General features: G+C 39.5%; 1 protein-coding gene across 1 annotated transcript in view; it reads left to right on the top strand.

Moving 5' to 3' along the window:
• The first annotated feature begins 325 nt into the window (after nucleotides 1–325).
• Nucleotides 326–15,791, top strand: part of LIN7C (lin-7 homolog C (C. elegans)) — a 16,751-nt gene continuing 1,285 nt past the window's right edge. Inside the window, exons 1-4 of the mRNA XM_006883774.1 lie at nucleotides 326–362; nucleotides 10,026–10,144; nucleotides 11,536–11,607; nucleotides 14,999–15,208. Coding sequence (XP_006883836.1) covers nucleotides 326–362; nucleotides 10,026–10,144; nucleotides 11,536–11,607; nucleotides 14,999–15,208 — 438 coding nt within the window. The remainder of the gene's footprint in view (nucleotides 363–10,025; nucleotides 10,145–11,535; nucleotides 11,608–14,998; nucleotides 15,209–15,791) is intronic.

The following is a 15,791-nucleotide window of genomic DNA, read 5'->3' as shown; positions in this document are numbered from 1 at the left end:
AAATTGAGGCCAAAGGAGGGATGGAGGTCATAAAGCCACTAATGATCACACAACGACTACAAGTTCAGAACCCTTGACTTTCCTACGCGAGGCCAAGAAGGAAATAAGCACCAGGAAAGAGATTTAAAGAACAGCTCTCAGAAGGTCGATGGGCTGGGCATCGTGTAGCCTGATGACTAAGACAGTCACACCCGACCACTGAGCAGCCAGGAAGGGTCCCCAACACCTCCTACTCTCGCGATACCGGGCGGCCCGCGTCTTCCGGGCTAGGCCCCGCCCAGCACGCTGTCTTCATTTCCTGTAGGTCTGCGGGCAAAAGGAGAAGATGGCGGCGCTGGGAGAACCTGTGCGGCTGGAGAGGGGTGAGTGCGGCCATGGCTGGACGGGAGTGCGTGGAGAGGTTGGCAGTGTCCGCTGGCACTAGAGAGGAGGAGGGGCACCCTAAGCTCTAGTACCCGAAAGCTGAGCTGTCCCTCGCACTGGCTTCGGCGACGACCGCCATTGCTGCCCCGGGCCCCGGGGGAGGGCCCCTGCGGTCTCTTGATTGATGCTCATTCGCCGCCTCTGCTCGCAGGGACTGTCCTGAGGCTTAATATAGTGACACACAACCTGCTTGTGTTTTTAGATGCATATCACACACCCACTTCTGGGTGGGCATAGCAGACGTTGGGAGACACGTTCAGAGACGTGTAAACCCGAGAAGCGGTTCTTAACAGACACCACTGCTGCTATATATACACGCACAAACCCGTTCTCCGCCGTCACTAACAAGTGCCAGGCTTTCCAGACACATCGTGGTTTCCACGGAACCCCGTGATATACACTCTTAATAATCCGACCTTTATTTTTTGCCACCCCACGTGTATCTAGGATGAAATAATTCATGCCTTTAGTGTAGCTGTTGGTGTATTAATTTGGTCTTGGAAAGGTTACATAACTTAGTTACATAGAACAGCGGTAAATTGTAAAATGCTTATGGTTGTAATCTTAACTGTACAAACCTAATTTGCTAGCTGTGGTTTGTTTCCCTCTTAGGAAAGATGTCAAGGAAATTAGTATCTGTTCTGCTGAGTGGGTAGTGTGAAAAGCTTGTTAAAATCCCTTACTATGCACCTAGACAGGTCCTACTACAAATTTCTATATTCTACAATTTCCTTCTTAAACTTCCTCCCCCAAAAACAATTACAAGTATACTCATGACTCTACAGTCTTAGAAATTATTACCAATAATTAAGGAATACAGAATGAAAAAAATCGAGTACTAATAGTAAATTGGGTGGTGCAAACTGGTTGCCCTAGACTACTGACTTTGGTGACAGGTACCCGCCCCTAACACTAGTGCATGTATCTGTTTGTATAAAAGTTAGAGCCAAAAAAAACCAGTATAGGTATAGTTTTACTCTATGATTGTGAGGCTTAGTTGACTGGGTGACCTCAGGTTAATTGGGATATAATATAGAAATTATCTTGCAGTGGAACAATGAATGAATGAAAACCCAAAATCTCTGTAAATGTTCATTAAAACGAATAAAATTTAATTTTAAAAAAAACAAAAAAGAAAGAAATTATCTTGCCAATATTAATAATTCGTAGTTACAGTCTGCCTGCTAAGTAACATTTTCTAAGAAGGGAATGCATTTCTAGGATTAGTAATTCCTCATGTCATCACACATTCTTACAATTATTCTACTTCCTCATACCATCACAAACAAACGCATACTTAGCATTTCTGTTTTGTTCTTGATGGTGTTCAACTTTTAGAAACCTCTTTTTAAGTGAGATTGTATCTCTTCAACCCACCAGGCTATTAATTAAAGCATCTTTTTTGACAGAGGAGTAGCTGCTCTGGGAAGAGTTGCTAAGTTAAGACTAGGACTGTGACATCTTCCTCCAGAATACAAAAGCACTGTGCTTTGTAGCTTGGAACAAATCTGTTTGGTGTTAACAAGAGTAGGTGTTCTTCTTTGAAAGCTTGCTATAGCATTCGTCTATGTTGGCGGTCTTTTGTCTTTTTTTTTTTTAAGTGCAGCACAAAATAATTTGGAACTTCACATCTGACATCTAGTTTGGATAATCATAGTTCCTCTTCTTCTTTCTGGAGATGCCCCCTCTTTCAGTTACACAATGAGGTGTTAATTAACAGGATTACTGTTCGAATCCACCAGATGCTCTGCCGGAGAAGGAGGAGCAATATCCTCCTGTACCAGTCATCTGATTTGACGGTACATGCACACAAAATAATAAAAAGAAGAAAAAAAAATTAACAGGATTAATTACAAGTGGTAACCATTTAGAGGGGATAAAAGGTAAAATTACATCAGTTCTGATTCTTATTTGTAATTCTTTTCAACAGATTTTATTCATTAACAGTTGCAGCCATTTTACAATTGTACTTAAATGTATTTAAAATTGGTGTACCTGACCAAGATCATGAGTGCATTCTAAAATCATTAAAATGTGAGGCCTTGAAACACTTACCTCCGTTGGGTATAGTTCAGGTTACAATAGAGTGTTTTGAATTTTGCTAGGTTTTTGTAAATTGGAAGTTTTTATAAGGCTTATATGCTGCTACGTTATAAATGAGAACTGATCGTTAGCCATCCTTGTGTGAGAAATCAGAATGGCGGTTTGTTTTCACTGCATTTGATTGATACCAGTTTATGCTTTAATCAGCAGTCATGAAGATGGCAGCGTACCAAGCAATCCTTGAGTCACAGTTGGCTTGACAGCAACTAATAAATACAATGTTTTTATTATCTGAAATTTAAAGATCTTCCCCTTTGTATGTTGCATCCCTTCTTTTCTAGTTGCAAACATAAAGACCAGGTAATTCCAGTAAAAATAATTTTAAGTTACATGACATTTCTTCAGTATAACATGAAATTTATAATTTCTTCCATTTAAATCAAGGAGGTACGGGAATGGTAGAATAATATTTTAGCTCCCTCCGGTAAAAAGGATAATCTTCAGCAGGATTTTGCTAGTGCGCGATATTGTTCAGTAATTTCCACACTCTGTCAACAGGTCACCTTTTTTAGGAATTGGAATAAATATGGATCTCTTCCAGTCAGTTGGCCAAGTAGTCCTCCAGATTTCTTGGCACAACTTGGTGAGCCCATACAGGGCAGCATCTGTTTGCTGAAATACATCAGTTGGTATTCCATCAATTCTTGGCGCTTTATTTTTTGCCAAGTCCTTCAGAGCAGCCTGCACTTCCTCCTTCATCACCATTGCCTCTTGATCATATGTTGTTTCTTGAAATTCTTCTGTGTCAGCCAATTATTTTTGGTACAATGACTCTGTATACTCCTTCCATCTTTTAATGCTTTCCAAATAATTCATATTCTGCCCATAGCATCCTTAAGTGTTGCAACTCGTGGCTTGAATTTATTCTTTAGTTCTTTCATCTTAAATGCTGTGAGAGTTCGGCCCTTTTGATTTTCTAACTCCAGCTCCTTGCACATTTCATTATAATATTTTGCCTTTTCTTCCCTAGCAGCCCTTTGAAATCTTCTATTTAGCTCCTTAACTTCTTGATTTCTTCCCTTAACTTTGGCTTCTCGGTGCTCTAGTGCAATATTCAGAGTCTCTTCTGACATCCGTTTTGGTCTTCTTCCCTCTTTGTAATGACTTCTGTGGCATTAGGGACATTATTGCCAATGTCAGATGGATTTTGTCAGAAAGCAGAGAGTACCAGAAGAATGTCTGTGTTTCATTGACTATGCAAAGTTTTTGACTGTATGAATCACGATAAATTGTGGCTAGCCTTGAGGAAAATGGGAATCTCAGATTGTGCTTATTTGAAACCTATACTTGGACCAAGAAGCAGTCCTCAGAACAGAGCAAAGAAACACTGCATGGTTCAAAATCAGGAAAGGAGTGTGTCAGGGATGCATCCTCTCCCCATACCTTTTCAATCTGTATGCAGAACAGCTTATTAAGAAGCAGGGCATAATGAGGAGGAGTGTGGCATCAAGATTGGAGGAAGATTCAGTAACAACCTACAATATGCAGATGGCACAACTTTGCTTGTTTAGTTTCAAAGAAGACCTGAAGCACTTGCTGCAAAAGGTCAAGGACTGTAGTCTTCAATATGGATTGAAACTCAATATCAAGAAGACACAGATTCTTACTACTGGGCCAATTGGCAGCACCATAATAGATGGAGAAGAGATTGAGGTGGTTAGCAATTACAGCTTGCTCAGATCCACAGTCAGCACTTTTAACACCAGCAGTCAGGAAATCAAAAGACTAATTGCATTGGGGAAAATCTGCTGTCATGGATCTCTCCAGAGTGCTAAAGAGCAACGATAGCAGTCTGATACAAAGGTGTGCCTAATCTGGGCCATGGTCTTCTCAATTACTTGTTTTGGGCTGTGTTGTTTGTTTGTTTTATTTTAATGAACATTTACATAGATTTTTTAATTTCCATTCATTCATTGTTGCCTTTTTCTCCCTGCCCACCACTCCCCCCCATCAGTTACTTGTGCTTCAGAAAGTTGGACAGTGACTTAAGGATGACAGAAGAAGAATCAATGTCTTTTGATTTATGGTGCTAGAGGAGAGTCTTGAACATACCATGGACTGCCAAGAAAACAAATAGGGCTATCTTGGAGAGGGTGAAACCAAGTCTTTCCTTGGAGGCTAGGATTTTGAAGCCTCACCTACTTTGACCACGTAGTCAGGAGAGATTGGTCATTGGAGAAGGACATCATGTTCAGAAGGGTGACAGACAGCACAGGAGAAGGCGGCCCTGGATGAGATGGATTGATATAGTAACTGGAGCAATGGGAGTTGGTGTGAGACTGGCCCAGGACAGGGAGAGGTTCAGAGCTGTTGTACACAGGGTCACTATACATCGCAGGCACCTCAATGGCACATAACAATAATAACATGCTTTGATAGGTTTGGAAGCAGGGTGGGGGCATCCACTTCCTAAATAACGTGCCTTCGGAAACTCTGTGAACTTTCACAAATGTTGATGGTTGTAGAGGGGCTTCAGGCCTTTTGTTCATGAGGTCACTATGCGTTGTGCTCAACTCAAAGGCAAAAGAAAAGATGGTCATTAATGCTGTTTTAAACATGACTCTGAAATATTTCATAATTCAGAAACATTTGAGCACTTAGTCTTTCCATTAAGAATTACCTGGAATGTTTCATATATTTTTATGATTGTATGCAGTCCCTCAATATTTATTTTTAGTTGATACCAGGATAACATTTCTTCTTGTAAGCTCCTGATGTGCCAGACCTTCTGTCATATGTGATACCATTTGAGTCACTTACCTAAGAACTTAAAAGGAGGATACTGTAATTTCCATTTTACAGTGGAGTTACCTGAGACATAAATTATTTTCCCAGGATCACATAGGTATTTTTGAAAACAGATTGACAAAATTATTTTGTTGGGTTTTTTTCTGTTATGTAAGCATATTTGATGGAGCTTACCTTGATTAAGACACCACATTAATGATTTTGAGTTGTAAACAGACCAACTAATTTTAGTCATTTGTATTATTGTTTCAAATATGCCCTACTACTCAGCATTTCTATCTACATATGTTTCCTGTTTCTCTGTAGGAAAAGGCATTTCACTGGCACACAGTGTTTTGTACTGTTCAGTGCTTTGGTTGTTAAATATGTTAATTAGGTGAATTTTTTTACTGCATAGTTTCTGATAATACTGCTACATTTTCCAAAGCAGTGTGTAGTTCATGTACCTATCACATTCAGGCCACAGTTCTTCAGTGATACCTTTCTTAACAGTCTGTCCCTACACAACTGTACTTGCCAAGCTTAGTGCATTCAAATACTTTAATTTATTTGTTTTGGACAGTATTACCATATATAAACATATAGCCACTGTTTTATATATTCCGAGCTCATTCAAAGCCATGTATGCTGTAAATGTGCTAGTCTTTAGAATGACAAATAAATAACTGACTAGAACATTAAAAAAAAAAAACACACACACACCTGTTGGCCCAGTAAGCAACAATAGCAAATTTCAACAGGGCAGTACACAACAAATGCTGGTGAATTTGTGGGGAGATTGGAACTCTTACTGCTGGTGGGAATGTAAAATGTTACAATACTATGGAAAGTTGTCTGGTTCTTTTTCAGAAATTTAGAAATAGAAATACCATTTGACCCAGCAATTGTACTACTAGGAATATATCCTAAAGACACCAGGGCTGCCTCCCAGATAGATGTATGCACACCCGTGTTTATTGATGCATTATTCACAATAGCAACAGGATGGAAGCAACCCAAATTCCCATCGACAGATGAATAGATAGAAAAAAAAAAAACCAAGAAAACCTAATGTATATTCACACAATAGAATACTGTGCAGCACTGGAAAACCAAGGATCTAATATTACACAGCATGGGTGACCCTCGAGGACATTATGCTGAGTGAAATACCTCAGTCACAAAAGGATAAATACTGCATATACGGTTACAAAATGACTTACATGGGGGTTGCAGGGAAACTGAGAAAAGAGGGGATACATAACTAACGCTGCATTTGAACAGATAAAGGAAAGAACTGTTTAAAAGGAATGCATGATTAGGCATTATCTGTATGACAGTAGTCCAGAATAAGAGGTGCATAACAAAGTGGACTGGGTTGGGGGAGAGGGAGGAAATTATGCAACAATGAATTAGTATCTTTATTTTGTTTTTAAGTGAATTTGTGGGGCATAGAGAGGAAAATGTGTGACAATGAGTGAATGAAAATCCAACTTTTCTGTAAACTTTTGTTAAAGTCCTTATAAAAAAGAGACAGGAAACCCTATATTGGGATTTGAGTGAAAGTTTATAGAGCAAATGGGTTTTCCATTTAACAAGTCATGCAGTCTTTTGTTTCATGACTTAATTCTAATGCCCTGCAGTGGAGGAGCATTCCTCCCACATCTTCCCTGTATTTCCAGATGCATTCATTCTTACTTGCTCCTTCTTGCCTTCTTAGCTTTGTATATGAACAAATACTGCCCTTTTGATGTCAGTTGATTGATTGTTTTGATGAAAGAAGGTTCATTAGTACTTTCCTGGTTTTATTGTCCACCTTACAGGCCTATCTATTGTTCAAACCCAAGTCGTCATGAACATGAGTTCAATTCTACGTCTAATTGTTGTAGAGATTGATCTCACATACTTTTGGATGTTATGAAGAGGGTTCTGGTTATTGGGGCAAACATCATGTTTCCAAAGGGAAAGGAAGATCCTCAGTGAGATGGATGGACGATGACAACAACCCTGTGAATTGGAGAGCACCAGTGCACAATCCTGTGACTGAGCAGGGTTTCGTTCTATTGTACATAGGATCTCTGAGTCAGGGCCAACTTAATGACACCAAGCAGCAACAAAGAGCCCTCAGACTATAATGGGTTCTGTTTTTTGCTGCTAAGGAGAACATCTTGGGTTAGACCCATAATCCCATTTTGGAGTTAAAGATGAGGCATTCCTCTCAAATTTTACAAGAAACCTGCCATTAGTAATACTAATAGGTTTTGATTTTTTTAGGGGCCATGGTCTTGGAGGTTCAGCTGGGCCAGAGAGTTGGATCTTTTTTTATTCTGACTTCTGTCCATATTGTTTACCCATTTCTTACAGGACCTCCTACTGTGACCCCTTTCAGGGATAGGGTTGTCAGTAGTAGCTACATAACTTATATAGTTTTTCTGGATTCACAGTCATGGAGGGTGGAAACTCAGCTGATCCAGTAATCCTTTGAGCTAATTTTTCCATGAATCTTTGATTTTCTTAATTTTGCTTTGCTTCAGCCAAGGAGAGACCTGAAAAGGCTACTCAAAAGCTTTTAGGACCCCAGTTAGCACTTGCTGAAGTAAATCTTTGTCTTTATGGACTATATTATGTCAGCTGGCTTCGGTATCCCTCAAGACTATGTCCCCCAGGGTCAGCAACTCATCTTCTCTTGGTGCTTGGTATAGCTAAGAAGTTTCTCTAACTTTATTTCTGTACTTGAGAGCACTTAACCACAATATGTTTTACAATATTTGGTGATGTAGTTATGTTGTTGTATGTGCTGTCAAGTTGCTTGTGACTCATAGCGACCCTATGTACAACAGCCCTAAACTCTGCTCTGTTCTGTGCTAATCACACTGTTTCTGACACTCCCATCCTGATTATCCCAGTCACTGAATCAGTCCACCTCATAGAGGGCTTTCCCCTCCTGTGCTGTCCCTCCAACCTACCAAGCATGATCTCCCTCTCCAAGGACCCGTCCCTCCTTACAACATGTCCAAAGTATGTTAGACGGAGACTCAGAATCCTTGCCTCCAAGGAGCCACCGATTTAACCCTTTCCAGGACAAATCTGTTTTCTTAGCAGTCCATGGTACCCTCAATACTCTTCTCCAGCACCACAGCTCAAAGGCATCAGTTCTCCTTCTATCCTCCTTAGGCATTGTCCAACTCTCTGATGCGTAACAAGTGATAGCAAAGACCGTGGCCTGTATCAGACGCACCTTCGTCTCCAGAGAGACACCATTACTCTTCAGTACTTTGGAGAGGTCCCTAACAGCAGACTTTCCCATCACACTATGTCTTTTAATTTCCTGGCTACTGGTGCCGAGAGTGTTGACTGTGGAACCAAGCTAACTAAAGCTGTGAACAATTGACATTGAGCCTCAATCCGTATTGGAGGCTGCAGTCCTTGACCCTCTTCAGCAGACGCTTCAGGTCCTCCTCAGTTTCAGCAAACAGGGTTGTGTCATCTGCATAATGCAGATTGTTTATAGATCTTCCACCATCCTGATGCCACATTTCTCCTCATAGAGCCCAGCCTCCCAGATGATCTATTCTGCATACAGGTTGAAAAGGTATGGAGACAGGACACATCCCTGGCGTACGCCCTTCCCAATTTTGAACCATGCAGTGTTTCCTTGCTCTGTTCTGACGACTGCCTCTTGGTCCAGGTATAGGTTTCTCATTAGTACGATCAAGTGTTCTGGGATTCCCATTCTTCTGAGAGTCAGCCACAGTTTGTTATGATCCACAGTTAAATGCCTTTGCACAGTTATAGCACATTTAAATATCACATAGAAATAGTCTTCGTCAAACTGATACATGTTCATGACCTGTGTTGGCTAAAGGGATATGGAGATACACTGCCAACCTGAAAGCAAACAGTTGGAATCCACTAGCTGTTCTGAGAGAGAAGAAAATAGGCAGTCTCCTGCTGCACCAGAGGGTCAGCTATGAGTTGGTTCCAACCTGATGACTCATAACAGTGTGGACCCTTATACTTTCCCATCCTATTCAGCTTGCCTATGGGTAGACTATTGTTACTGCATTACCAGGGTTATCTACAACATTTACCTCTGATCCCTTAAGCACTTTTGCTCTTTCCATTGCCTTCCCTTGCCTCGATCATTTTGTGCAGGCCTACCCTTATTATATCTTGCCCTTTTTTTCCCTAACCCATGTTATGATATCCGTACACTGTAGCCTTCATAGCCTTCATTCCCCTTCCATTTTCCTGGGACACTTCTATTTTGCTTTCACATTTTCTTTTATCTCTCAAAAATATTATTTTTTGAATTTTATACTTGTATGTCATTAGTATTTTTTTCCTTAATCTACTGCGATACTTAACCACCTCAGTTTTTACATTCCTGCCTTTCATATATATGGAGCCCAAATGGCTCTGTAATGTGTTACATGTTACTACTAAAAACAAGATCAGTAGTTCTGATCCACCAGGTACTCCGTGGACAAAAGATGGACAGTCTCTCCTGTAAAAATTCATAGCTTGGAAAACCCAATGGAGGGTCACCAGGAGTCAAATCTGTGGCAGTGGATTTAGATTCACCCTCCATGAACACATATACACACACTACCTCTTTTCCCCTGACCATGTGCACCCATGGTCACAGTCATACTTTTTTGTCCATCTTCTACATATTTCCTGTTACTTACTCTTTGAGAAATGAAGCTTAACTACGAAGCTATTAAGAGACTCTTCAGAGAAAATGATTTCTCAATTCTGTTTAACTCCAGATATTTGTAGAGCAATTGAATTGTTGGAAAAACTACAAAGGAGTGGAGAGGTCCCACCACAGAAACTTCAGGCCTTACAAAGAGTTCTTCAAAGTGAATTCTGCAATGCTGTACGAGAGGTGAGTAAGCCAGGTAAAATTCACTAATTATGTGATCAGAAAAAAATCAGATAATACTAGGAAATTTAAGTTCAGTAATTTTTTTTATTGGTTTGCTTAAAAGTTTGTATATATTGTTTTGATACAATCATTCCCATGCATTATGTTGGGTTTGGGGTGTTGTTTTTTAATAGTGAATTTTTTTTTTATTTTAATGGACCTTTACAGATATTTTGGATTTCCTTTCATTACTTGTTGTATTTTTCTCTCTTCTTCCCTCCACTCCACCCCCGCCAAGGCCACTCCACTACCATGCATTATGTTTTAGAAAATTAATTGCCATTGGACCTTGCCCATCATTACCCTATCTCGTCAGGTCCCCACCACATCCCTTCTCATTTGCTTCCCCCCCACCCCACTCCCACCTAAATTGTACAACCCTGTGGTCTCACGTTCAGAATTTTTTTAAGGAACTAAAATTGCCTTTATTTAAACAAAAAACCAAAAACATTAAAATCACCCCTCTTATGTGGAAAAATTGGAATTCTCATACACTGTTGGTGGGATTGTAAAATGGTATAGCCACCCTGGAAGACAATTTGACATTTCCTCAACAAGCTGAACATAGAGATTCCATATGACCCAATTATATTACTACTAAGAAACTACCTCAAGAAAAATAGAACTGAAATACAGAAATGAAGATTTGTACACCGATGTTCATAGCAGTGTTACAATAGCAAGAACATGGAAACAGCCTAAATATACATCAACAAATGGCTGGATTGAGAATTTGTGGTATGTTCACAGGATGGAATACTATGCAGCACTCAAGAGTAACCTTTTTTTTTTTTTAAAATTGTAGGGAGAGTGTGTGTGTGTGGTCAAATCAGATCTGACTGGTACAGGAGGAGATTGAAGAGTAACCATTTTTTAAAATTTGGAAACACTAGAAAGCATTATACTGAGTGAACTAACTCCTCTTAAGGGCAAATACTGCCTAAGACCATTATTGTACAAACAAAAGATAACTAGTAATATGCGTATGGATATCCAGAAAGGGAGGGGAAAAGGGGGGCTGAGAACGGAGAGGGGGCACATCACAGGGTTGCAGAATTTGATGGGTGGAGGTAGAGGGTGAAGAAATAAGGAACAATCCAGTAGGAATCTGAAAAGACTGGGTAAAAGTGGGCATATATAAATAATGATTAAGTCTGTAAGACACAGTGTATGGGAATGATTGTAACACAATGTGAATGAAAAAATAAAACAAACACCCCTCTCAAACTTGCTATTTCTACCAGAAACCCCTTCTAAAGATATGTAACTTGGCTGAAAGTTAACCTCAAAAAGATCTCTGACATGGTGTCTTCTAAAACTTAAAATCATAGTGTTAACTTTGGATTTTACAGGTGTATGAACATGTTTATGAAACTGTGGACATCAGTAGCAGTCCTGAAGTGAGAGCTAATGCAACTGCAAAGGTAGTACATTTTTGTTGTTTACCAAAAGCGAGATCATTTTTTATAAATTAGATTTTAAATAAATATATTCAAAATACTTCTTTTTAAAGCTAGTGTAGTATCTTATTTTTTAAAGCATAGTGTTCTAAACTCGAGTACTAGGATAAGTTTTTTACACTTTGGGAGATTTTATGATGTTTGAATAATGCATTAAAAATGTATTTGCTTGCAAGTAATAATATGCATATACAGTATATAATTGTGTTATATATTACATATCTAGAATCTGCAAATTTTAGTCAAAATTCTTTTTCTCCAGAGCCTTTTTTCTATTTAACTCGGCAGATACAGTATAATGCTTTAATAGATTGCCTTTTTGGAGCTGCAGATGGAAAGTATTGTGTGCTTTTCCACACCAGTTTTTCCTCAGGGGAGTTTTGGTGGTACAGTAGTTAAAGCACTTCCATGCCAGTCAGAAATTATGCTGTTGAAGGCCACCAGGTGCTCTATAGGAGAAAACTGGCAAGGTGCTTCTGTAAAGATTTCGCTTTGGAATCAATATAGAGTAGTTCTGTTCTGTCTTAGTGTTTCTGTGAGTGGGAATGAACTTGAAGGCAGTAGTAACGTTTTTCAAGTCGTTTCTTTAAATAATTCAGACATCGATCTCTTATGGAGTAAGCAAACACAGGAGGTGACTTACATTAGAATTGTTAAAAAATTCGAACTTCTTGTTGCCTTCGAGTCAGAACTAACTCATCATTAACCCTCCAGCAAGTTTTTGGGAGCCATGAATCGCAGAGGAGGAAATTACCCATCTTTGTCCCATGCAGCAGCTAGTGAATCCAAACTGCAAGCCTTTGGGTGGAAAGTGCAACTCCTTACCCACTAGGCCACCAAAGCTTCAGATGATTTTTCACTGATATGGAGTCCCTTACTGAATGGCTCGATGATTAAAATTCTTTGCTGCTAACTGAAAAGTTGTCAGTTTGAACCTACTAGCTTTTCCATGAACAGTATAGCAGCCTACTTCTAGTGATATTTACATATGCCTCTATGGGGCAGTTCTGCTCTGCCCTATAAGGTTAGAATCAGCTTAACAGCAACAGATTAGTACGTTAGCTGAGTGACGCTGTTAAAAAGTTGAGTAACTTTACAGAATACAATTTTCTCTTCTAATAGTTCTAGCAGCTGACAGTCTAAATCAGGGTCAAGTCCTTGCCAGATAATCCTTTCATGGCAGTTGACCCCTGAGATTCGTTGGCACTGTTAAGTTGACACCTCTCTTGTACATGTCTAATCTACATATTTTTCTGTGTATGACTTTATTAAAGTTTGTGTTTTACAGTGTGACTCATTGACACAAAAAAGAACCCTGTTTCCAAATTGGATTTGGGTTATGTTTGTAGACATTCTAAATCCCTGCTTTCAAGTCAATTCAGATGCATACCCCTTCCATTGGGTTTCCAAGGCTGCAGATGTTTACAGGAGGGGATTGCCCATGTTTATTCCACAGATCAGGTGGTAGATTTGAACTACAACCCTTTTGGTAATATCACAACACCTGATTTACCGTATAACAGAATTATAAGGCACGCAGTTCAGGGCCACCAACCACTCCGTGTGAGATTGATAGGCAATCTCCTCTCATGTGCTTATTGCCTCTGAAAAGCTGCTGGAGGGTCAGGTATGGGTTGGTTCTCTATGGTATGTAACAGCAGAAATAACCAGGATTTACAGATAGAAGTGTTAGGATTCTATATTTTAGAGATGGAAGACTCACCACATAAAATAATATATTCTCTGTTGACTAGAAATGTAATACGTAGATGTGGTTTAATTTAAAAATAAAATTAAAAACCACAAATTTACACACATAGTCAGACCCACTGCCATTCAATCGATTCTAACTCATGGCGACCTTCTTCAGATTTCCAGGGCACTAAATCATTACAGGAGAAGACTGCTCGTCTTCTCCTACGCAGCAGCTGGTGGATTCATATCACTGACTTTTTGGTTAGCAGTGCAGTGCTTAATATTACACCCCAGAAAGATTGGAATGAAATCTTTTTTTTTTCATCCTTGATTTTGAGTACAGAGAAAGAGAAGCCAATATGTCTTCAGGATCCCATAGGAGCTAACTCCAGGCAAGAGCAACTGGTGGCTTACTGGTAAAGAGCTGCACTGCAGTTCAATGGTATGCAGTTCAAATCCACTGATTGTTCTGCAGAAGAAAAGTGGGCAGCCTTCTCCCATGTGATTCACTGCCTCTGAAAATCAGCTAAAGGGTCAAGTGTGAGTCGTCTCTTAACACCATGGTTCTCAACATACGATAAGCAATATTTCTAGTAGTGTTTCAGCCCATTTTGTCTAAGGTTACTAGTCTAAATATGAAAGATTTAAGGACGTGGCTGTTTGAATTTTTCTGAGGTTTTTACTAGTAAGTAGGTAATCTACTATCAAGACCTCAAGTTCTAAAGAGCAAGGTTGTTGGTTTAAAGACCAAAGTGTGCTCAATCTAATCCATGGTATTTTCTTATACTTCCCATTGGAAAATGGGAAAGTTGGACAATGAATAAGGTAGACTAGAAGAACAAAGGATACCTTTGAATTGTGGTGTTGGAGACAGATACTGAATATCCCATTGACTACCAAAAGAACAGACAAGTCTCTCGGAGAAAGTGCAACCAGGTGCACCTTAGGCAAGAATGTTGAAATTTAGTCTCACTCACTTTGGACAGCTTCTCCTTGGAACCAGATAGAACCAGTTCTTGAAAAAGGACATCATGCTGGGAAAAGGTCAGAGAGAGGTGACGACCTCAACAAGATGAATTGACACAGTGACTGGAGAAATGGATTCAAGCATATCTGAGATGAGGAGGATGGTGCAGGCCAGAGAAGAGTTCAGATTTGTTGTTCTTATGAGCGTAGTTGACTTGATGGCATCTAACAAGAGGTACTTAGCTGTAGCAAAAAACCACAGCGTTCACTTTGACCTCTTTTTCTCAGTATTATTTCTCAACCCATAATATTCATTACTTTACACTAAATAAAGTGTACCAGCCAGAATGACAGTGTGGTTGTCACTACATAGATTGTAGAGGTAAGTTATATCCTACACAGAGGCCCTACAGGAGTAGGCCTGTCCAGCTCAAAGCTAAGGGCTTCTGAAATGCTGTGCTGGCTGTGTTGAATTCCTTGATGTGGAGTGTTCATATGCCCACCAAACCCGCTTGCTCAGTTCTGTGCAGTTGGGCAAACTTCTCTAAATCTTGGGCTATTCGTTCCCATCCTGTCTCAAAAACCATTTGTGAACATTCTGACATCCAAAATACACCTCAAAAGTAGTTTCTAAAAGACAGGAAAAACTAAAGTAAACATGGGTCATATTTTTAAATGTAAGATTTTCTTTCAGGCTACTGTTGCGGCATTTGCTGCCAGTGAAGGGCATTCTCATCCTCGAGTTGTTGAGTTACCAAAAACAGAAGAGGGCCTCGGATTCAATATTATGGGAGGCAAAGAACAAAACTCTCCAATCTACATCTCACGAATAATTCCAGGTGGGATTGCTGATAGACATGGCGGCCTCAAAAGAGGAGATCAACTCCTTTCTGTTAATGGAGTGGTAAGGATGCGTTTTATTTCTATTTGTTGTAATGTGCTGTGGCCACTTGGGGGTATATTTGAGTAATAGAAACAGAAGATGTTTACTGAGAGAAAACTTGTAGTTTAGCCATCTCCTCAGTGAACCTTAGGTAGTATTAGTATTTTTAAAAAATGTCAAAACAGAAAACTCTGGTGGCCTAGTTTCAAGAAGCTGCTCAGTAATCCCAAAGGGGCGTAGTTCAAATCCACCAGATGGTCTGCTGGAGAAGGAAGGGCAATCTCCTCCTGTGCCAGTCAGATCTAACGCAACAGTACACAACAAGAGGGGGCGGAAAAGTAAAAAATGTCAAAGTGTACTCTTTCCAAAATAAATTAGCATATTTAGTGTGATTTTTTTAAAAAAAAATTATTTAAATTAAGCTCTTTACTAATTAAGGTAATACATTAAAGTAAGTCTGTCCCATTTTAGTTGTGTAAATGACAGTTGCTGGATTTTCTTATTGAAATGATAGGGCATTGTAGATTGATTGCTTATATAGTTGAGAACTTGTAAGCATACATAAATATGCTAGATATTTTGATATTAAAAATGTTTATTAAAT

Source organism: Elephantulus edwardii, unplaced genomic scaffold, assembly GCF_000299155.1.
Source record: "Elephantulus edwardii isolate Elephantulus edwardi_28Jun2011 unplaced genomic scaffold, EleEdw1.0 scaffold00029, whole genome shotgun sequence".
NCBI classification, from domain to species: Eukaryota; Metazoa; Chordata; class Mammalia; order Macroscelidea; family Macroscelididae; genus Elephantulus; species Elephantulus edwardii.
The sequence above is the reverse complement of the archived record's forward strand: the minus strand, read 5'-3'. Positions and strand labels throughout refer to the sequence as shown.